A 23,516-nucleotide genomic window follows, 5' to 3' on the forward strand; every position below is an offset into this window, starting at 1 on the left:
ATCATAAAGGCCATATACAAAAAACCCACAGCTAATATCATACTCAATGGAAAAATACTGAGAGCTTTTCCTCTAAGGTCAGGAACAAGACAGGGATGTCCACTCTCACCACTGTTATTTAGTCCTGGAAGTCCTAGTCTCATCAATCAGGCAACAAAAAGATATAACAGGCATCCAGATTGATAAGGAAGAAGTACAACTGTCACTATTTGCAGATGGCATGACACTATATAGAAAATCCAGAAGATTCTGATAAAAATTTGCCAGAACTGATACACAAATTCAATAAAGTCACAGGATACAAAATCAACATACAGAAATGGAATGGAAGCAGGCAGCAGAAACCTGATGGGTTTTTCTGCTTTATAGTTAACATGTCTCTGGTGATCCTTTTGAGTGGCCCATAGAGCAAAGGCACTAATATTGTCTATATATATATATATATATATATATATATATATGGCAATTTTTCTAAAGTTTATCGTAAGTTGTTCAGCTTCAGTTTGCAGGACTTTAGGAAGAAGGGCAGTTTTAGTTCTTAATGATTTTAAGGTAAAAGAATGGGAGAAGATAGGAAACCTTAGTTTGGAGAGATAGCTCCAAATAGCCAGATAGTCAAAAAAACCAGAATTCAGGATCCAGCCCAGTTTTATAGGCAAACAGCAAACTCTCAAAGATAATTAATCAGAACTAGAATCGAACATCCATAAAGGTGTGTTTTTGAAATATAACCTTTCTCTCTAAAGTCACCTTCATTCCTGTCAAAAATAGCCCAATAAAGACTAATTTGTTTGTAAAATAAGTCCAGTTTTAACAAACTTGGCCTAATTATTTACCTAAGTATTTACATAGGTATTTATAGCAGGAATAGTAATTGAATATATAGATTCTTTTAAACCTGTTTTGTTGGAACTTTTGTAATGAATTTCAGTTTGAACCTTTAACATTTTTTAAGGCCAAGAGTGAAACCAAATACTTGCCATAAGATTCTACTATAATACCTATAGATTTGGGTGAATTCCTGTCTTCTTGAGGTCCCCCACATTTCCTGAGGTTCGTGCTTCTGTCAGGAAGTGATATTCTTTACTCGCCTGGTAAAGCTGCTGGGAACTCTGTAAGCACGGTATCAGGCCAACACCTCCTAGGGGCTTTATTGGCTCCATAAAGTCAATTTCAGTTCCTTAAAGCTGTCTGGTCATATCTGAGTCTACACGTGTGTCTCTCAAATATGACATTCCAGTCAGAGCCTTGGTAATATAACCAGTGTTTCCAATGGTGTCCTGTAACAAGGAGAACAGATTCTTATTGTACTTTTGCAAATAATTATAATTGCCATGAAAGCAAGAATAATTATTGAGAGTTTCTAAATTCTGGAGGGTTCAGGTAGGGAGAAAAGATAAATGTTTTTATGTGTTCACAAAGGACTATTTTATCATATTTTTGTAAATCATAGATATTTTAAGAGAAGAAGTTTCCTTAAATCTGGAAGAGCAGAGAACCAGCAGTTTTAAACTAGAGTTGTAAAAACTATAATCATTTTTTCTTAATTCACTTAGTCCCATGTTATTAATTTCTGTTTTGTTTGAGTGCAGTTTTTTTGGTTAGTCCTGGAAATTCTTAGTTTAGTTTTGTGATCTTAAGGGTATCAGAAAACTGTATTTGTCAAAAGTCCTTTTCGTGAATCTCCTTGAAGATGAAACAAATTTTGTAAGAGCATCAGACAATAACTATAAATGACAAAAGACTCAAAGATGGAGATGGTTAAAGATCTGATGAAAGTTCATTATAATACAGTTGACAAGGAAATTCAGTTATTTCTGTGACACATAACAGTTTAATGTTTCAATAATTGGAATTTGAAGTGTTGACATTATACCAGGACATATTAAAACTTTAGGAATTTTCTATAATGTCTGGAACAGTTATATAGCATTTACCCACATAATACAATCTAAGAAGGTTTATCATTATTTGTTTGACAGTGCTTCCCATGTAACTTAACATCCAAATAAACAAGGCCAAAGTTTTTGTGAAAACCTTTATTTAGAATTTAAAGTTTTGGGAAGTTTGTTAAAAATATCAAAAAGTTAGAAAGCACATGCCTAAATAGGATTACAGATCATTACAAAACTTAAGTTTTAAGTTTTAACCAAAATGGCACTAAGAGATTCTATAGAAGGTTATATAATTCTTAGCAAAACTCAGCTCCTTTAATATTGACAAGTTTTAGTTTTCTTAGGTAATTAGAGACCTGATAAAAACAAATATAGAAACCCTTGTTTTTCTAAGCAGATAAAGAAAAAAAATGTTGTAATTTCTTATCAAGAGCAGATCAATAATCTAAGTAAGTCTTATCTTTTTAACAGAAAAACCAAATTTTAATTTTATACTGGTGTACTTTTTTTCATTTTAGGTTTTTATTTCAATTCCAGTTAGCTAAGCATCTAGTATTATATTAGTTTCAAGTATACAGTGTAGTGATTCAACAATTCCATACATCACCCACTGCTCATCACAAGTGCCCATCACCTATTTAATCCATCCTCCCTAGCCTTCTCTCCTGTGGTCAATATCAGTTTGTTCTCTCTGGTGAAGAGTCTGTTTCTTGATTTGTCTCTCTCTTTTTCCCCGTTGCTCATTTGTTTGGTTTCTTAAATTCCACATATGAGTGAAAACCTATGGTATTTGTCTTTTTCGGACTTATTTTGCTTAGCATGAAACTCTCTAGTTTCATCCATGTCATTGCAAATGGTAAGATTTCATTCTTTTTATGGCTGAATAATATTCCAGTGTGCGTGTGCATGTGTGTATGTGTGTGTGTATATATATATATGTATATATAACATCTTTATCCATTCACCAATTAATGGATACTTGTAAATAGCATTGTTTTTTAAATTTCTCTTTCTGTTGCTTAATTATTGGTGTATAGAAATGCAACAGATTTCTGCACATTGGTTTTGTTTCCTGATTTTACTGAATTCATGTACTACTTCTAGCAGTTTTTTGGTAGAGTCTTTTGTTTTTCTATATACAGCATCATGTCATCTGACAATAGTAAAAGTTTAACTTCTTCCTTACAGATTTGGATGCCTTTTATTTCTTTTTGTTGTCTGCTGTTGTGGCAAGGATTTCCAGTACTATGTTGAAAAAAAAGTGGTGAGAGTTGGACATCCTTGTCTTGTTATTGATCATAGGGGAAAAGGTCTCAGTTTTTCTCCATTGAGTATGTTAGCTGTGGGTTTTTTGTATATTGCCTTTACGATGTTGAGGAATGTTCCCACTATCCCTATACTTTGTTGGGAGTTTTTCTCATGAATGGCTGTTGTACTTTGCCAAATGCTTTTTCTGTGCCTATTAAAATGATTATACGGTTCTTATCTTTTCTTTTATTGATGTGATGTATCATGTTGATTGATCTGCAAATAGTGAACCACCAGGAATAAATCCCACTTGATCGTGGGAATGATTTTTTTAATGTATTGTTGAATTTGGTTTGATAGTATTTTGTTGAATATTTTTGCGTCTATGTTCATCAGGGAAATTGTCCTGTAGTTCTCTTTTTTGTGTGGTGCCTTTATCTGGTTTTGGTATCAGGGTCATGCTGGCCTCATAGAATGAATTTGGAAGTTTTCTTTCCTTTTCTATTTTTTGGAATAGTTTGAGAAGAATAGGTATTAACTCTTCTTTGAATGTTTGGTAGTATTTGCCTGTGAAGCCTGATCTGGGACTTTTGTTTGTTGGGAGATTTTTGATTACTGATGCAGTTTCTTTGCTGGTTATCAGGTCTGTTCAAATTTTCTATTTCTTCCTGTTCCATTTTGGTAGTTTATGCATTTCTAGGAATTTATCCATTTCTTCTAGGTAGTCCAATTTGTTGGCATATAATTTTTCATAATGTTCTCTTATAATTGTATTTATGTGGTGTTGGTTGTTATTTCTCCTCTCTCATTTGTGATTTTATTAATTTGAGTCCTTTCTCTTTTTTTGTTGATAAGTGTGGCTAGAGGTTTACTAATTTTATTATTTTTTTTAAAGAATCAGCTCATTCTATTGTTTTTTTAGTTTCTATATCATTTCTGTCTGCTCTAATCTTTATTATGTTCTTCCTTCTGCTGCTTTTAGGTTTTGTTTGTTGTTCATTTTCTATACAAGTTTACTTTTAAACTTGTTTACTCTGATCATAGTCATTCCTGACCATGCATCAAATTCTTTTCCCCTTCACAGACCTTCTACAACTTTCCTTTTCTTTTAGACTTTGTCGTAAGCTTTCCCTCTGTAAAACAATCAGTCTTATTTTAGGACAAAATTATTTTTTTTCTCTCAACAAAAATGTATTCTCATTCCTTATATCTTTCTTGCACATCTTCTACTTTCCTACATACAGAGTTGCTTTCTTTGTCATTTCCAGCAGTCTCCATTACATTTAGCAGAATTTTCACTCTTAGAAACCTTAGTCTTCAGTGAAAACTAAGTAGTTAGGATTTTGAACTGTTACACTAGAATTCTTTACATTGGCAAATTTATGAACACATTTCATAGTTTTTGGAAACGTGTTTTTTTCATAGTATAATTTTCAATAAAGGATAAAATCGTTTAGCAGCAGATCTAAGTATTTTTAGTTTCTCGGTAATAATACAAAAGCAGAAAAGCCTTGTTTAGTAATAAATGTTTCTGGATTTTATCTTATTTGGAAAATTAGATACCCAATGAATTCAGCCCAATTTTTCATTTAGCCTAGCAAAAGTTTTAACTTACCAGAGATTTTGAAAGCTATAAACCTTTTTATGTATTTAACCTATTTGCTTTTAACAATTACCCATGAGAACTTCATGAGACAAAATCCAATAGCATTTTAAGTTATTTTTGCTGACAAATTGCAACAGATAGAACACGAATTGAATAAATTCAGGTAGAATAAAAGCTGATTATTATATTTTATATTGATAACTGCAAAAACGTGTCTATTTTAATTAAAGCAGCCACCTTGAGTTAGCTTTAATACCGAATACGTTGCACCTGTGTTCACTTAAAAGTCAATCAGTTTGTTCCTGTTCGCCACTGTCAGTTTTACCTGGGGCTCCTGTGGGGAAGTCTCAAGTGAGTGGTTTAAGTCCAAGGGAGCCCTCGGGCCTCTTCATGCTGATTTGGGAGCTGCTCCAGTTTGGACCTTCATAAGGAGGGGACCCAATGCTTGCGGTGCTTTGTGCTCCTAGACAGTGACTGTAGGATGAGCAGGAGTGGATAGCGCATGAGGCCGTGGTATAGGAGCCGCCTATGTGAGAGACCCGAATGGTGGTACAGTAACAGGACCGGGCGGAGGCGGCAGGAGTGCCGCTGGCAAGGTCAGACGCATAGTCAAAGTTTGGACTAATGTTACTTTATCTCCATCTCCTGTGTTTTCCTCCTGCAAAACCGGCTTTTTTTCTCTGGTTGCTTTTCAGGCTACTGGAGGAGGTGGAGGAGCAGGCAGTGGGTTGGTTGGGCATTGGTCCTGGTGTTTGTGTTTAAGAGGTGTTTTTAGGATTTGCGGTGTCTGCCTGTCTTGCTCCCTTTTTCTTCATTTTTTTGACTATTGAGAAGTGGGTCAGGTGTCTTAAGTCTTTGTCTATCCTTATTTCTTTGGCCCATCACTTGGGTTCCTTGCTGTGAGGCATCTTTATTATGGAGTAATGTAAAAGCCAGAGTGTAGGGAATTTTATTCCAGATCATGTGAACTTGAAAAACATTTGAGTTATGTTTTATCTTTCTGAGTTTTAGAATGCCCAGTTTCTAGAGCTCTTGCTTTTAAACTAATTAAATAGAACTCCTTTACAGATTAATTTTAGCAATACCAACTGGAGGTAGAGAAAATACCTCATCTGTAACACGTATAGACATTTACACAAACAAGGTACACACATAATTAGCCTCTGTTTCAGTAATATTTGTGGAGAGGACATCTAAGACCCAACTTCAAATATCCTCCTTTTATTAAAACAAATCTGATTGCAAGACAGCAAGATAATTTCTGGATCCATTAACTAGTTATTTTCCATTTCCAGTAAGAAATGGTTTTGGTTTTGTCCAAACCAAAATGGTTTTGGTTTTGTCCAAAGATATGAAAAGCTACAGCAACGAACAAACCGAATGAAGCCCAGAGTACCTTTGTGAGCGTTGGGTCCTCCCCCAAAGCCAGGGGTTCACTGATTACACCAAATGGCTTCTTAGTTTCTAGCTGCTTAGTCTTATAGCTGGCTTTCTCTAATAGTGTACACAAGAAAACTAATCCAGACATGTCGAAGAACCCCATTTGGGATTTGAGACTCAGGCTATCCTTAAATTTCCCCATTAGTAAGCACTTGCATGTGTAGGCTCCACATGTATTGTACGTACAGCCTGCCACAGTTTCCTGTGGGTGGTTGTTGGTTTTCCAGCAGTGTTAGGCTTTTGAAGCATGGTTCCCCATTCGTTTTAGTTTCAGTTTTATTTGTAGAATAAGGCTTGACTAAGATATAAGGATATCAAGTGTGGTGGGTTGAGAGGGTGCTGCTTGTGAGAGTTACTTCCAAGGACCGTGATACACCTTCTGATGTCTCTGGATTTCTCTCAGTGAGGTAAAAACCATCGAAGGGGCTGGGAGCACTGGATGATCTGTCTTTATGTCTGTGTCCCTGGACCATCCAATTATTAATTACCTTATTAGATGGAACATTCCTATGGGACCCCTGCAGGTCTTGAGGAATATCCTCTGACACTTCTGTTACAGGCTTTCAGTCATCTGAAAGGATCATTTGGCCAGAAGTAGCAAATGTCCTTGCTGCTTAGAGCTGAGTGATTCAGTCTCTCATATTTCTAACCAGAAAATTTACTCAAGCCTTACACTGAAGGTATAGCAATTAGTATAATGCCAAATTAAAACATCCAGCCCATCAATTCCAACCCCTGTAGGTTATTCCCACCTAGAGATCATTCCTGTAACTCTCAACAGCTTGAATAAAAGTCAGGACCATCAACTCAAATTGAGGAGGTGCAGATATCAGGAGAACTCACCCGATATATCTATGAGGTGCTGGGGGTTCACAGGGGTACCTGTGCTGGTACCCAGCGCCTGAGTTGCTCGGAGGTCTTGCAAGAGTTTCTCTAATATCCTGTCCTTCTATGCCAAGTAACATTGATGCAAAATGAACAAGTCTTTTTAAAATTTTTAAAGAGAAAAGGAAAGACGAGCCCAAGTTAGCACAATAGCCCAGGATACATAATCTTGACAAAGAAGAGAGTGCTTTGGGGAAGGAACATTTGGTGCAGTGTTATACATGTGTTTTTACATGAAGAGTTACACATCATGATGATGAAGGGCATTCCAGAAAGTTACAGACTTTGTTTTATGTTTTCAGCATGTGCAAGGCTGTATGATTTTAATCTTATGGGAACCAAGAGGTTTCTTTTGTTTTTCCTATCTGTATGTTTGATGTTCCTTTTTGGTTGTTTTTTCAATGAAGCAGACATGCAATGTGTGCTCCAGGCAGAGATAGAGCCTATACTTTGAGGTTTTGCCAAGTCATTTTGACCTTGGTGGGAAATGTAAAGTATAGCTTCCCCTGAGAGCCCAGGAGCAGGGTCCACAAATGTTAAAAGTTAAAAATTTTCTTTATCATTGGTTGCTTAAATATTTGCTCAGATTTTTAGCCTCTAGCAGCTTCTTTCTGCCTGTTTTTTTGTTGTTGTTTTTTTTTTTCTGAAATTTTCCCCATGTGTTTGCAATTTGCCTTGAGAGGAAAGGGCACAGAATGCTGGGTTTGCCTTTGCATTCTCTCCTTTCCAGGATTTTGGTTCTGCAAGTCCTGGCTGCTTTGGTTACTCTCATCACACAGAGCTCTTCAAATAGTTGCATGTTACATTTTATCTGCTTTTACAATGTTCTCTTTGGAGGATGCTCGGTTTGGAACAGCTGCTCCATCATAGCCAGAGAGAAAGTTCTTCATGGATAACTTTCATTTTTATTTTTTTTAAATTTAATTAATTAAATTTATTTTTCTTTTAGAGAGAGAGTGCGCGTGAGCAGGGGAGAGGGGCAGGTGGGGTGGGGAGAGAGAGACAGATTGAGAATCCTAAGCAGGCTCTATGCTCAGCATGGAGCCTGATGTGGGGCTCCATCCCACAACCCTGGAATCATAAACTGACCCGAAATCAAGAGTCAGATGCTCAAGAGACTGAGCCACCTGGGTGCCCTGATAACTTTGATTTTTAAAAATTAAAACTGGGATGTCAACTATACTCTAACAAAACAAAACAAAACAGAACAGAACACTAAGTTGATGGTCATTTGACATTTCAAACCTAGTTCACAAGCTGTTAAGTTCATCTTAACTCTTAGTCTAAATCTTTTAATTTTTTTTTTTTTTAACGTTTATTTATTTTTGAGACAGAGAGAGACAGAGCATGAACAGGGGAGGGGCAGAGAGAGAGGGAGACACAGAATCTGAAGCAGGCTCCAGGTTCTGAGCTGTCAGTACAGGAGCCCAATGTGGGGCTCAGACCTACAAACCACGAGATCAAGACCTGGGCCAAAGTTGGGTGCTTAACCGACTGAGCCACATAGGCGCCCCTAAACTCCATTTATAAACTTAATACTCTGTTTTTGTTCTAAATTCTATACCTGCTTCATTATTGGTTTTATTTTATTAATAGTTTTTATACTTAATTCTAAAACTTCCTAGAATTTAAATATGTTCACCCATCATGGAAATGATTATGTCATCTCAAACAGTTTTGGAGCTTCTCTTCTTGGCTGATTGAGGGAGCATAACAGTCAGGGATATAGAGTCTGGAGCAATAAATTCAGAGAAATTTCTCTTGTCCCTGACTGCCTGGATTAACTCCCTTTTTATAATAATAACTATGTCAAGAACCCCAAAATGAAACAACAAAAACAGGTGATGGTAATCATGTGGTCTGCCCCTAATCTTGAGATGTATCGTAATATGATTTTCAAACCAGGCAAGTCTAACTCCCACTTATCTTTTACCTGTTTTATGAGTTTTGATTAATTTTTATTGTCTGTATTTACTTATTAGATGTTTAATTAACAACTAATTGAAGTTTATGCATTTGGAGTTGTGTCTGCCCCCCTAATATAGGTCCCATGGTTGTTCTTATCACAATATAGCCTGTTCATTGGAAATGGAACTATTTATTGCATTGTAGTTTAAAATCGACTTGTTTTTAAAACATGTTTAATAGTATATTTTATTGAACCCACTGTACCTAAAATATTTTTACTTAAGCATGTAAAAAAAGGACTAATCGGGTATTTTACATTCTTTTAAAAAATTTAGATCTCTCTTTTTAATTTTTCTGAATAGAGATAAAATTGACAAATACCATTACATTAGTTTCAGGTGTACAATATAATGATTTAATATTTATTTATATTGTGAAATGATCACTGTAAGTCTGGTTAACATCTATCACAAAGTCACAGTTTTTTTTCTTGTGATGAGAACTTTCAAGATCTGCCATCTTAACAACTTTCAAACATACAGTGCAGTGTTATTATCTGTAGACACCATGCTGTATATTACATTTCCAGGATTTATTTATTTTGTAATTGGAAACATGTACCAAAATGACTTGTTTTAAGTGTACTATTAACTGGTATTTACAGTCTGATTTATCTGGACTATCAACTTATTGTTGCTTTTCCCTCTACAGAAAGGCAGAAACTCTCCAGATGTCTTCCAGTAATGACGAAGTTTTTATCCCAATGTCACGAAGAAACACCAATGACCTCCCCAGGACAACCTCCAATGACCTGAAGACATTTACCGAAGTAGCTGTGTTAAGTTTTCATAACATCAACTATCGAGTAAAAGTGACGAGTGGCTTTCTTCTTGGTCGAAAAACAGTTGAGAAAGAAATATTAACAAATATCAAGTATGTTCATGAACTTGTATTAAAACAGCTTTATTGACCTACAGTGAGCTTGACAGGTTTTGCTTATTGCAAATAAAGGAATTACATTTGTGTACAACTCTATACAGACATACAGACACGTGCTTTTATTTCTTGTGGCTGAACTTGGAGTGAAGTGGTTGGATCACATATTAGGTGTGTGGTTAACTTTAAAGAAACTGCCAAATTGGGAAAGTGGTTGGTTGCTCTATGTGTAAAAACTTTTGTTTGAGAAACTGAACAATTAATGTGTCGTTTAATTATTTCTGGGTACACCCTGTGGTTTACTGAATGGGAATGGCTGTATAATTAACTGGTTCTTGGTTGTGGGGATATAATTATCATCTCTGAACTTTAGTTTTCTCATCTGTGGAACAGAGAGAAGATCTGCTATTGTACCTTATGAGCCAGACACTTTTCGGTACTTATGTCCTTTATGTCCTTTATGTCCTAGATGCAAGAGCCAGGTAGTGGAAATGACAGTATATTGTAAAAGTACTTTGGTTTTCAAATACACTGTTTTAAATGAGTGTTCCATTTATACAGTAATTTGTACCATTTACTTAATGCTTCTCCCCATTACACAGGCAGACAGAGTCTATTTACATATAAGACAACTGTGGCTTAGCTTAAGTGATGCAGTGAAATTCCAAAGTGATTAGAGAAATTAGGAACCAAATCAATACATTTAACTGTATTTTAGAATCCAAATCAGTACAAAACTATGGTTTTCATTCTCTTCATCCAGGGCGAATGCATCATGTTGTTGTGGAGTGGGCGGTAGAGTGGGGAGAGAAAAATGAGCATTTATGTAGAATCTAGTTGGTCCCAGATATCTCTACTCTTTCACAAATGATAGCCATCAGGGTTTTAATGTTTTTCTGATGTCTACAGAAGTGAGCTTGATTTTTCCTGTCTGTGGAGGGGGGAGTGAGTCTAGGTATGCTCAGACAGCATAGTCTGTTTGTTTGTTTAATAGGGGCAATAACTACTCCTAGACAAAGAAAGTAACTTTTTAGGGCTCTTTTATCTGTGGGCAGGGAGACTCTGGGGATCTGAGATCGACTGGGTTACCAGGAGGCCAGGTGCTTTGTAGGATTAGATAGAACTTTGTCCATGGAGTAATACCTACTGTCAAGCTTACTTCCTTATTGCTTTTGTGTGTTAGTTGAGAAACCCTGAGTAGGAAAATAGGAGAGGAATGGTAGATGCAAAGTTTCCTTTCTGAAAAGCTGATAATTTTTTTGTGGAACATCATAATCAAGAAAATGTTGGTCATGTGGTGCCTGGATGGCTCAGTCAGTTGAGTGTCTAACTCTTGATTTCAGCTCAGCCCACTATCTCACTGTTTGTGGGTTTGAGCCACATGACCGGCTCTGCACTGACAATGTGGAGCCTCCTTGGGATTCTCTCTCTCGCTGTCTCTGACCCTCCCTCACTTGTGCTCTCTCTCTCTCAAAAATAAATAAATAAACTTAAAAGAATTAATACTCAAAAAAGAAAATGTTGGTCACTTCAGATTTTGTGCTAAGTGGAAGGTAACAAAGGACCCGAATATGTGCAGGTTGAATATATTTAAACTGCGTGCTGTGCAAGCATATATTTATCTTGCTTATGTTTTAAAACTACTAGATTTAGTAACTTGGTACTGTAAAAGTGTCATCTGTTCAAGGCTTCATAAAGTTTTATGGTTCACTGGTATGCATTTCAGCAATGGATGAGTTCATCCTTGCGTGCAGAACTAGGTTCATAAAAACTCAGTCAAATCTTGTAATTCTTTATAATTTTATAGTTAAAAGGACAGGTGGGGTTGGTTTCCTTGTTTACTCACATGTCTGGTTTAGGGATCACTGAGAAAGGTCATCCCTGTTTTTGCTGCAGTGATTCTTATGTTTCCCCTATCTGTTGATTTCAACTAAGAAGAGTTTCTGGGATGGGGAAAGATTGCTTCCATAAACCTAATTTTTGATTTGTGTTTGATAGCACTGCCAGCATTCACAGTAGTAACTGTATTTCAAGAAATCTGATGAGAATCTTGAGTTTTGTTTTTCCTTTGGACATTTTGTAATCTCATTTGTAGATCTAAGTAACTAGAACCTGATTTCCTCTGTCAGGGGAAGAAGACAAAACAAAATCTGACTATTAGCATTCAAAAAGGTAAGGTTTTACGTCCTCATGAAAAACCTTTTTGTTACACTTAGTTTGTCCCCATATCCAGTATTTGGGCTTTCCTTCACGAAGGTTGAAGATCTATGGAAAAAATGGTCCATACCAGTAGATGTGTGGATATTTTTTAATCTCCAGGGAAATTTGTTATACTGTTTCAGGATTTTTTTAATTTATAATTTATTTTGACATAATTTTAAAAAGTTTTGAGGTTTATTTTTCAGAGACAGAGAGAGACAGAGCTTGAGTGGGGGAGAGGTGGAGAGAGAGGGAAACAGAATCCAAAGCAGGTTGCAGGCTCTGAGCTGTCAACAAAGAGCCTGATGTGGGGCTTGAACTCATGAACTGTGAGATCATGACCTGAGCCAAAGTCAGATGCTTAACTGACTGAGCCACTCAGGTTACCCTATTTTGACATAATTTTAAACTTAAACCTTGCACTTTTTACTCAGATGCCCCATCTGTCAACATTTCACTGCATTTGCTCGTTACTTTTACTCTTTATATACCCATTATCATTAGTATTTTTCTAAAAGCAAGCTGTCCATATGGTGTTTTATTATCCTTAACTCCTTTGGTGTATGTTTTCCAGAAATAAGGATCCTCTTTTATATAGCGACTCAGTCATTGTTTTGGAGCAGCCCAGGGGAAGTGCAGCCTCATAGTGAATGCAGTGGTGGGTGCTAAGGGACTGTCAGTCAACCACGCCCTTAACATACTTAACTAACCACCACATCATGTCTCTTTTGTCTCATCCAACCTGGTATTTTTCTGTCTCACCCTTGAACCTTGACTACTTGGTCATGTTGGTGTCTACCAGCCTTTTCCACCGTAATGGTACCATTTCTACTTTGTAATTGATAAATACTATGAGGGGAGATACTCTGACATTATTCCAAAACTGTAGTCCTCATTAATCTTCAGCCCACCAGCTTTAGCCCCCATTGATTCTTCCTTCCCAAGTCAGCAGGAACAATCACTATGATAGTTATCAAAAGGTGATTTTTCGGGGCGCCTGGGTGGCGCAGTCGGTTAAGCGTCCGACTTCAGCCAGGTCATGATCTCGCGGTCCGTGAGTTCGGGCCCCGCGTCAGGCTCTGGGCTGATGGCTCGGAGCCTGGAGCCTGTTTCCGATTCTGTGTCTCCCTCTCTCTCTGCCCCTCCCCCGTTCATGCTCTGTCTCTCTCTGTCCCAGAAATGAATAAATGTTGAAAAAAAAAAAAAAATTTAAAAAAAAAAAAAAAAAAAAAAAAAAAAGGTGATTTTTCTGTTTTCATCCAACTCTTCAGTATGGATTAGATTGTAGTCTACTAAAAGAAAAAAAAAACTCTATTCTTCCTTTCTTCATTCATTTCTTTATATCAATATAGACTCATGGATTTCATATCCAATACCATTCAATAGTATTGCATTATTATCATTATTCTTCTTGATAATCTTACTGTTCCTGATTGGGTCAGGGGGAGACCTTTGCTTTTTTTACCTTGTTCTTTTGATATATTTTCTCATTTGAGTATTTTCTTGGCACAGCAAGAAGTTTCAGACTCCCTGAATACTTACCCTGCTTCAGACCTGGAACTAGCTGTTGTTCCTTTTCATGGAGGATGGTATTTATAAACCAAGATCTGGGTGTTTGGAATGTTCGTTGCCATTGGGATGTCATAGCTTCTAGGCCTTCTCAGTGGGTAGACCTAGGGAATACACACACACACACACACACACACACACACACGTGCTTATACATGTACCTAAAGCTTTCTATATCTATTTGTGTATATAGATTAAAACTCATGACTTCTCAGTAATACCTTCAATTCTAATCTTATACCTAGGGTTCTTTCTACATTTCTATTTTTATAAAATATCTCAAAAAGTAAAAAACCTGGTTCTCATTATCCTTAATATACTTACTGATTTGCTTACTTTTCTTATTCCTTAATATAAGTAATTACCCTGCCCTCTAGCTGTCACCTCTGTTCCTTCCATCTCCCTTCACAGCCTGTGTTCTGTTACAGCTGTCAAGTTTTTCCTACTTCTTGACATTTTTTTAATATTTATTTTTATTTTTGCAAGAGAAAAAAGAGAAAGAGCACATGTGTGGGGGGCGGGGGAGGGGCAAAGAGAGTGAAAGAGACAATCCCAAACTGACAATGCAGAGCCAGACATGGGGCTCAGTCTCACGAACTGTGAGATCATGACCTGAGCTGAAATCAAAAGTCAGACGCTTAACCAACTGAGCTTCCCAGGTGTCTTTTGACATTTGTTTTTATTGAAAACTTTTTTTTTTTTTTAGCTTTCCTGTAAGTAACTGTCATTTATAAAAATGTAGAGACTCATTTATTCAATAAGTTTTAAGTGTCTATGAGGTGCTTGACATTGTATAAGATGTTAGTGACACAGTTATGTCCTCTGTTCCAGAAACCTTCTAGTCTAATGGTGGGTTCATACAAGTAGAGCACTTTACTCTTTAGAGGGACAGATAGGGGGATTAGAAGACACCATGAAAGTCCCTAATCCTAAATTGGAGGCCCAGGGGAATGAGAGAGAGAGTGAAGAGTGTGTGTGTAGAACAAGGTAGGGAGGGAAGGTAGCTCCAAGCAGTGGGAATGGCATGGACCTCTTCATAAAATGAGACCAGAGGATTAACCATTATGCACTAAAATGTGACAGATGTGACATGAATCCTTTAGCTAGGTTTCATTTGATGTATTCAATGATCTACCCATTGTACCACTGTGCTGCATGCTATGGTGGGGTGGGGGGTGACACAAGATTGCACCATCTTGTTGACAAAGTTTTACAATACAGTGAGGGAGATTTTCCTGCATGTACATGCTGTAAGGCAGTAAATAAGGGTGGGAAATGAGTTTGGAGGGATGATAGTAGAGTGGAGGGCAGGGTGGGGAAACAAGGGGATTGTAGACCATAAACCAGAACAAGCGTCAACAGACTTTCTATAAAGGGCCTTATAGTAAATATTTTCATCTTTATGGGCCATACATCTGTGTTGCAACTAGTCAACTCTGTCATTGTAGTGTGAAAGCAGCCATGGACGTAAATGAATGAGTGTGGCTCTGTTCCAATGATACTTTGTTTATGAAAACAGAAAACAGGTGACCAGCTCTCTTTTGCTGGCCCTTGGACTGTAAACTCCAGGAGGCCTAGGACTTTGTTTTATTCTCTGTCCCATGTCCTAGAAGAGTGTCTTGTACATACGTAGTAGTCACTGGATAATTGTGTTGAATGAATGGAGGGAGAATTAGCCACTGCTCCCAACTGGAACTCTTTCTTGCATTTGTGGTTGTATGTTATTGTTGTTTTCTGTAATGCTAGGGTTTAGTGCCAAAGTAAGCCCAGCTTGGGGACCTATAAAATTGTCCTAGAGCATTCACATTCAATTTTGGGCTAATCATTTAGGATTAGTTGGTCTTTACTTGAGTAAATATTTTTAAAACCTGGAGATTTTTTCTGATAATGAAGTCTTAGTGAATAACAAGCGTATTTCTGGTCATTTTATTTTATTTTATTTATTTATTTTTTTCAACGTTTATTTTATTTTTGGGACAGAGAGAGACAGAGCATGAACGGGGGAGGGGCAGAGAGAGAGGGAGACACAGAATCGGAAACAGGCTCCAGGCTCTGAGCCATCAGCCCAGAGCCCGACGCGGGGCTCGAACTCACGGACCGCGGGATCGTGACCTGGCTGAAGTCGGACGCTTGACCGACTGCGCCACCCAGGCGCCCCTCTGGTCATTTTAGAAACAGTTACTAGGTAGCTATTAATAAAGAAGATGAATCAAGAGCTACAGATAAATGCATCTTGAAAGTTCACTCAGCCAGTATGTCTTTTTACTTTCGGGGATGGGGGGAGGAGAAGAGGCCATTGAAAGAATAAGAGATTTTTCTGTTCTACAGCTTGTTCCTAGTTTACCAAACTCATTGTATTTGTGCAGTGTTTCTGTGCGAGGCACCATAGTTGAGGAACAGAGTGAAAGCTACATTTCACCCTAGCACCCACCAGCCATTTTACAGTTGTGACAACTTAAGTTGTCCCCTACAGAAAGTGGCATCTATCACTTCTACACTGAGAATTTCCCAGTCCAATTACCTGAAACTTTATAAGGAAGAAAATGATACATATTGAGAATATATATTTTACTATTTCTAATTTAGTAAAAAATCTGTGAGGGTTAAGAACGGGTGATGTGTTTTTTGTTTGTTTTACCTGTGAGGTGCTTTATTCTAGCCATTGACTTTCTACTTCAGATATATTGTTTTTTAGTCTGAGTAGATTTAAGCAGTGAGAACACTCTTACTGGGGATTCTAGAAGTCCATTGACTCGTTAATTGTGTAGAACTTGACTAAGTAGCGAATGAGGTGACTTGAAGATAATTAATGTCACTGAACATTAGTTAAGACTGAAGCTCTTTACACTGTGTTTGGGGGGATAAATGTTAACAGAGATGTTTCACTAGACTCTGCTACTTTGAGGAAACTTGAACTTCCTTGTGTCCTTTTTCAAAAAATATAAATGATTTAGAGAAGTGAAAGGAATTTAGAGGGACCCAAGCCATTTTTCTTAGATGTCTTGAGTATTGATTAACATCGTTTGTATGTGGGACTTATGTTAATTGACAGTTCAGTGTCTTTTTCTTTTAAGAGTTGGTTTGTGCTTGTTTTTTGTTAATCACTTTCATTGAGTGTATTAAATGCAGACCCTAAATTAATAGAACCAGTTTTGAAACAAGCCATTAAATTGGTATGTCTCTGTGTTTACAGTGGCATCATGAGACCTGGCCTCAATGCCATTCTGGGACCCACAGGTGGAGGCAAATCTTCGTGAGTATAATAATATAAGTCAGCTTTTTCTTTGCAGCTTAAATGTGCTTTTCAAGATTATTTTTACGTGAGCATGTATTTGTTGAGCATTTGCAGCCTACCTAGTCTGGTTCTAGGCTCTGTGGGTAACGTGCAATAGTGCTAGCTTGTGGTTGTCTCAAGGACCGGGAAATCTTATTTGGTCAGCTTACTAACAGGACATGATAACAGGACATGATTGGCATACAGCTATTGGCTATGATTTGAGCTATGGGGAGAGAAAGGAGGGAGAAAATAGAAAGTGGGGAGATGGAGCCAAAGGCATAAGTTAAGGCCTGTGTCTTAGACAAAGGAGCACATTGCTTGCCTTGAGACGCCCCAAGGTCACAGCCTGGAAGGTTCTTTCGGAAGTCTGTGCTGGATCAGCCAACAGTGCCTTGGTTTCATGTCTTTGGGCTTTATTGTAGCATATACTAAAAAAGGGAAGGTAAGAATTTAAAAATATATGTAATTTTAGGTAATCTATAGAATTTCTTGATCAGTTAATTTTCTAACTTGAGCAGAATTTGGATTCAGTGGAGCCGAGAGATATAGCCTGAGTTGGAGAAAAACCACAACGTATATGTCCTCTCATAGGTTGTTAGATGTCTTAGCTGCAAGGAAAGATCCACATGGATTATCTGGGGATGTTTTGATAAATGGAGCACCTCGACCTGCCAATTTCAAATGTAATTCAGGTTATGTGGTACAAGTAAGTATTTATGCATTTTTTTTTAGCTTGCTTCTATTTCTATGTGGGCAAGTACCTTGGCTGATAGTTCAGTGTACTTCCAACTGACTATATGACATACTCATAGAACCAGTTTTCTTTCCACCAGCTTTTCATAATCCCCCGTAAGATTCAGAGTAGTGTGAAATGAAAAGGCAGGGAGAATCTGGAATATAACCATGGTAAGGGCAATGGTATCCATTCTAGTTATCATTTCCATAAGACACTACTGAATTCCCTTTTGGCCCTACCTTCACCCCTGTCCTTCTTCGAGCTTAGAAAGATGTTCTGGTAAATCCTGTATAAATCAGTCTGACATGTCTGCTGGTAATAATCATAATGACCTGTGTCTCTTTGGGTGTACTGATACAGAATGAAAATTATGCCATCAGGCTTTTTCAGCTGTCTATATGTGAAGTTGTTGTCATTTGTATGATTGCAAATGCATCATTAGCTAGGACTTTAAATTGAGTGTGTTATTCTTGTGGATTACATTACATGTACTTAAGGGTGATGGTATTAGAAAAGACCTAATACGTGTTATTCAAATGTCATTTTGCTTTAAGGATGATGTCGTGATGGGCACTCTGACGGTGAGAGAAAATTTACAGTTCTCAGCAGCTCTACGCCTTCCAACAACTATGACGACTAATGAAAAAAATATGCGGATTAACAGGGTCATTCAGGAGTTAGGTCTGGATAAAGTGGCGGATTCCAAGGTAATGTGGAAAAAACAGACAGGATCGTAGCTGGCCAATAGGATCTTACCTGTGTAGATAGTATAACTCTTATTCAGAAGTTTTCTATAATATGTGTGGTCAAAAGTGACTGCTTTGTGTAAAGATGAGAAAAACATAATATGGAGATGGAAATTAGCCAGAAAAAAACCAAAAGTGTTTGAACCCCGCAAACAAAGTGTGGCAGTGTGCTCTAGTATATAGAAGTGTCTTTGCAAAGAGTACAAGGCCCTTTCCATGTGATGATAGCTCTTGACGCTTTCCCACACCGTTTGTCATGGGTCATCCACTGTCTTTACACTAACTTTCCTTCTTCCTGTTTTCTTTCCCCTTTTAGCTCTTCTTCCTCTTCCTCCAGGAGACTTTGTTCCATTGCTTTTGAGGTATATTTCTGGAATTCTTAAATGGCAAAAATCCAAGGGTTCTGGCTCTACGTTTCACTTTGCTATAATTTGGCTTTCAAAATTATATTTAGTCAAAGTAGAGTTTTATTCCTGTTTTTTTAAGCTTATTTATTTTGAGAGAGAGTGTGTGCATGGGAGGGGCAGAGAGAGAGGGAGAAAGAGAATCCCAAGCAGGCTCCACACTGTCAGTGCAAGGAGCCCAATGTGAGGCTCAAACTCACAAACCCGTGAGATCATGACCTGAGCTGAAATCAAGAGCCAGATGCTTAACTAATTGAGCCATCCAAGCACCCCTAACTTAGGGTTTATTTCTAATTTGTGTAGCATCCCAGTCGTTTTTCTATAGCCTTTCTTTTGGTACTTTTGTCTCTTATTCCCCTCTCCTCTTCATATCTTCCTTTCTTCTGCCAATATTTACTTACATATTGTCTGTTATGTGCTGGGCTCTTAGGTTTTAGAGATAACAGTTTGGGGCCAGAGAGACAAAAATAACTCCTTTTGTGGTTGTGCAGAGTCAGGAGGAAGAAATGAAATGAATGAGAGAACTTTACAGTTGATGACTAGGGATGAAAGATTTGCTGGGAAGACATTTGAAGCTTTGGGTGAAGAGGAGCTTTTTAGATTGTGGTGGCTGTAGTTTAGCATTCTTTATTATTTTAAAGATTTTATTTTTAAGTAATCTCTACACCCAATTTTGGGCTCGAGCTTACAACCCTGGGATCAAGAATTGTACCCTCTACTAACTGAGCCTGTGGTGGCAATAGTTTAATCCCCCTGTGAAATTTATCCTCGACTTAGAGATAATGAAGAAAGGGGGCATTCTGCTGGCTGCTGCTTCATGTGATACTGACATTTAAAAAAAAAGGTTAAGTGTATTTTGCTATATTTTGCTTGGAAGCAGCACTCCGGGATGCCACCATTTACTACTTTTGGGTAGTTTATGGGTTTGGGTTTCCTTTGCTTTGGCTGTTTTTCATTTTGTCTTTTTAGTAAGGTGCTTTCCAATCTTTATTTTTAGGTAAAACTTCTTTACAAATAGACAGCCATTGCCCTAACTTATTTGCATAGAATTCCTGGGAAATGAGCTGAAGATAGTTGTTCACTTCTTAGAATTTATTTATCTAATTGATTGAAAATACTTTCAACGTTTTTTTTTACTTTTTATGAAATTTTAAACATAGAATAGTCTGATTACTATCCTAATTGTATGATTATAGTATAATTAATATAATGGTATGATACTAATAACATTCACCTAGATCTCCCAGTTGTTGACATCTTATCCCATATGTGCTTCAGCTTTTTTTCTGAAGTATTTTTTTGAAGTATTTTAGAGAAAGTTATAAATATCATATTTCACTCCTGAAAACTGATTATGCATCTTAAAAAAAAGACATTTGCCTACATTACCACAATACCATTATAAACTAACAAAATTAACAGTGTCTTAATATCAGTTACGTTAAGCCCCTATTCATTCACATTTTCCCAATTGTCTCCAAAATGTCTGTTATGGCTCAATTGTTACAAGATCCAGCCAAGGGCATCAGTAGCACTTGATTATCTCTTTGAAGACTCTTAATGTAGGAATTGCTTCCTACCTCCCCCCAAACCTTCTTGTCCCCTCCATCCCCACTACATACAATGACATCGACTAGTTGAAAAGACTGAGCCAAAAGAAAAGACTACAGTTGCCCTGTAGAATGTTCTGTCTTCTGGATTTGTCTGAAAGAACGAGTGAGGAATTCTGCAGTGAGTTGGGATATATGCAGGGTCAATTTGGGAAGGCTTATGGTGATTTAAGAGGTGCTAATGTGGTATAATAGAAAGTGAACTTTCTGTTTCCCAAACCACACTGAGGACTTTTGGAGGGGTGAGGAGGGAGAGTGTAAGAAGATTAATAAATTATAGAAGCTTTCCCCTTCTCCTCTCCTACCTTTATCTCCCTTTTGGTTTGTGATTTCAGTATGCCAGGGCCAAATCTTTTCCTATTCTAATTTGACTTGGTAAGGAATATATAGTACTGTTAAGCATGGCTTTCACATCAGGCTTAGCCACTTAGCTGATTTGAGCCTCAGTTTACTCATTTTATTCAAGAGAAACCTACCTCTTTTCCCATATTTTTATTTACTTACTGTTTTGAATAAGCAAGGGATGAGATATTGCCTCTTACAGGGTCGGCTCATTGTAGGACCTCCACAAACAATAGTGGCTGTGGTTGTAATTGTTAATAATGATATTTGTGTTTTAGGTTGGAACTCAGTTTATCCGTGGTGTGTCTGGAGGAGAAAGAAAAAGGACTAGTATAGGAATGGAGCTTATTACTGATCCAGCCATCCTGTTCCTAGATGAGCCCACAACTGGCTTAGACTCAAGCACAGCAAATGCTGTCCTTTTGCTCCTGAAGAGGTAAATGCTATAGGAACATTATTCTCTCATCCATGCTGAGAGAATATCTGATCACCTGCTGTATATCAGGTGTTCTTCTTGGTATAGGGAATTCAGCAGTGAGCGCAATTTTTTCTGTCTTTGTTCAAGGGAAACAGTTGATCGACAAATATAAGCGTTTCAAGAAAAATGAAGCACAGTAAGAGCGTAGCAAAAGATGGCTGTAGTGGGGGTGGGGGTGCTATATTAAACAGCAGGATGGTCAGAGAAGACCTCAATGATGTGATATGTGAGCTGCGAGCAAGTAAGCAGGACCTGGATGTCTGGGAGAAGAGAGTCCTCCTTGGAGGGAAGAGCCAGTGGGTCCTGAGGCAGAGTGTGCCTGATGTGTTTAGAATATCAAGGAGGCCAGAGGGACTGGATGCTGGTGAACTAGGTAGAATGGGGATTGCTTATCGATTAGTTTGCTAGGACTGCCATAACGTGGTATCAATGGACTGGGTGACTTAAACAACAGAAGTTTAGTTTTTCATATTCTTGGGAATCTAAAAGCCCAAGATAAGAGGGTCAGTAGAGTTGTTTTTTCTGAGGCCTTTCTCCCTGGCTTGGCTTGTCCGTAGTTATCTTCAATCTGCGTCCTCACTTAGATTAAGGCCCACATATGACCTTGTTTAACCATAAGTCCCTCTGTAAAGACCCTGTCTGCAAATACAGGTATATTCTGAGGTCATAGGGGTTAGAACTTCAACATGAATTTTGGGTGGGGGACATAATTCAGTCCATAACAGAATAGGACATGAGATGGAATTGAGTGGGTGGCAGATTACAAAGGCTTTGTAGGCCACTGTAAGAACTGTGGCTTTTATTGTCTCTAGGTTACATGTGAAACTTTTAGAGAGTTCTAGAACAGAAGAGTGGCAGCTGTGTAGAGAAAAGACTGTAGTGCAAGGTGAGTATAAGGAAAGCAGTCAGGAGGCTGTATTAGCTCAGTGGAGATATGATGCTGGTTTTGACTAGGATGGTAGTGGTGAGTTGGTGAGAAGTCATGGATTCTGGATCAATTTTAAAGATAGAACCAACAGAATTAGTTCATGAATTGGACATGGGAAGTGATTATTGAAAGAATGAGTTTCTAAAATTTGGGACCTGAAAAATGGAAGAATGGAGAAAAGAATTGCATTTATATTTATTCCACCAGTGGGAAGAATATGTTTGTAGGAGAAATTTCAAAAGTAAGTTTTGGACATTTAAAAAAATTAAAAATAAATTTTAACCTAACAGAAAAGTTACGAGAGCAGTACAAAGAAATCTCATGTCCTCTTACCTAGATTCCCCAACTGTTACCATTTATGTGCATTTGCTCTCCCTCCGTCCCTCCACCCCACATAGTCTTTTTCTGACATCATGTACCATCACCCCTGGATACTCTGGAGTATATCTCTAAGAAACAAGGACACTCCTCCTACAATTCCATCTTACACACCTCCCAGCCAAGGAGTCCACATTGCTGCCAGCACCACCATCCAACCCATGGACTCCAGCTGGACTTCACCAGTTGTCCCAAAAGTGTCTCTTTCTCCTTTCTGGCTTAAAATTTTCTCCAGGAATGATTTTTAAAATATTTTATAATTCTGAACAGTTCTTTTGTCTTTTCTGGCTCTCATGTCCTTATCTGTCTTCAAGAGTACATTTCGTAGAGTGGCCCTCAACCTGGATGCATCCAGTGTTTCTCTATGACTAGACTCAGGCCATGAATTCTTGGTAGGGATACCACAGAAATGATGTTGTATTCTTTTTTTTTTTTTTTTTTTTTAATTTTTTTTTTTCAAAGTTTTTATTTATTTTTGGGACAGAGAGAGACAGAGCATGAACGGGGGAGGGGCAGAGAGAGAGGGAGACACAGAATCGGAAACAGGCTCCAGGCTCTGAGCCATCAGCCCAGAGCCCGACGCGGGGCTCGAACTCACGGACCGCGAGATCGTGACCTGGCTGAAGTTGGACGCTTAACCGACTGCGCCACCCAGGCGCCCCTGATGTTGTATTCTTGTGCAAAAATCAGGGGCTGTGTGATTTATTTTATTTTATTTTATTTTATTTTATTTTATTTTATTATTTGTTTTATTGTATATTTACTGTCAAATTGGTTTCCGTACAACACCCAGTGCTCATCCCAACAAGTGCCCTCCTTAGTGCCCATCACCCATTTTCCCCTCTCCCCCACCCCCCATCAACCCTCAGTTTGTTCTCAGTATCCAAGAGTCTCTTATGATTTGCCTCCCTTCCTCTCTATAGCTTTTTCT

The 23,516-nt window shown here is 37.8% G+C and overlaps 1 protein-coding gene across 4 annotated transcripts in view; it reads left to right on the forward strand.

The window, feature by feature from the left end:
* The window catches only part of ABCG2 (ATP binding cassette subfamily G member 2 (Junior blood group)), a 132,955-nt gene that overhangs the window by 79,995 nt on the left and 29,444 nt on the right, over nucleotides 1–23,516 (forward strand). For all 4 annotated transcript variants that reach the window (XM_045473320.1, XM_045473316.1, XM_045473322.1 and 1 more), the window contains exons 2-6: nucleotides 9,694–9,915; nucleotides 16,880–16,939; nucleotides 17,555–17,669; nucleotides 18,254–18,406; nucleotides 21,080–21,237. In XM_045473320.1, coding sequence (XP_045329276.1) covers nucleotides 9,713–9,915; nucleotides 16,880–16,939; nucleotides 17,555–17,669; nucleotides 18,254–18,406; nucleotides 21,080–21,237 — 689 coding nt within the window. In that variant the 5' untranslated portion in view covers nucleotides 9,694–9,712. The remainder of the gene's footprint in view (nucleotides 1–9,693; nucleotides 9,916–16,879; nucleotides 16,940–17,554; nucleotides 17,670–18,253; nucleotides 18,407–21,079; nucleotides 21,238–23,516) is intronic.

Source organism: Leopardus geoffroyi, chromosome B1 (genome assembly GCF_018350155.1).
Source record: "Leopardus geoffroyi isolate Oge1 chromosome B1, O.geoffroyi_Oge1_pat1.0, whole genome shotgun sequence".
NCBI lineage: Eukaryota > Metazoa > Chordata > Mammalia > Carnivora > Felidae > Leopardus > Leopardus geoffroyi.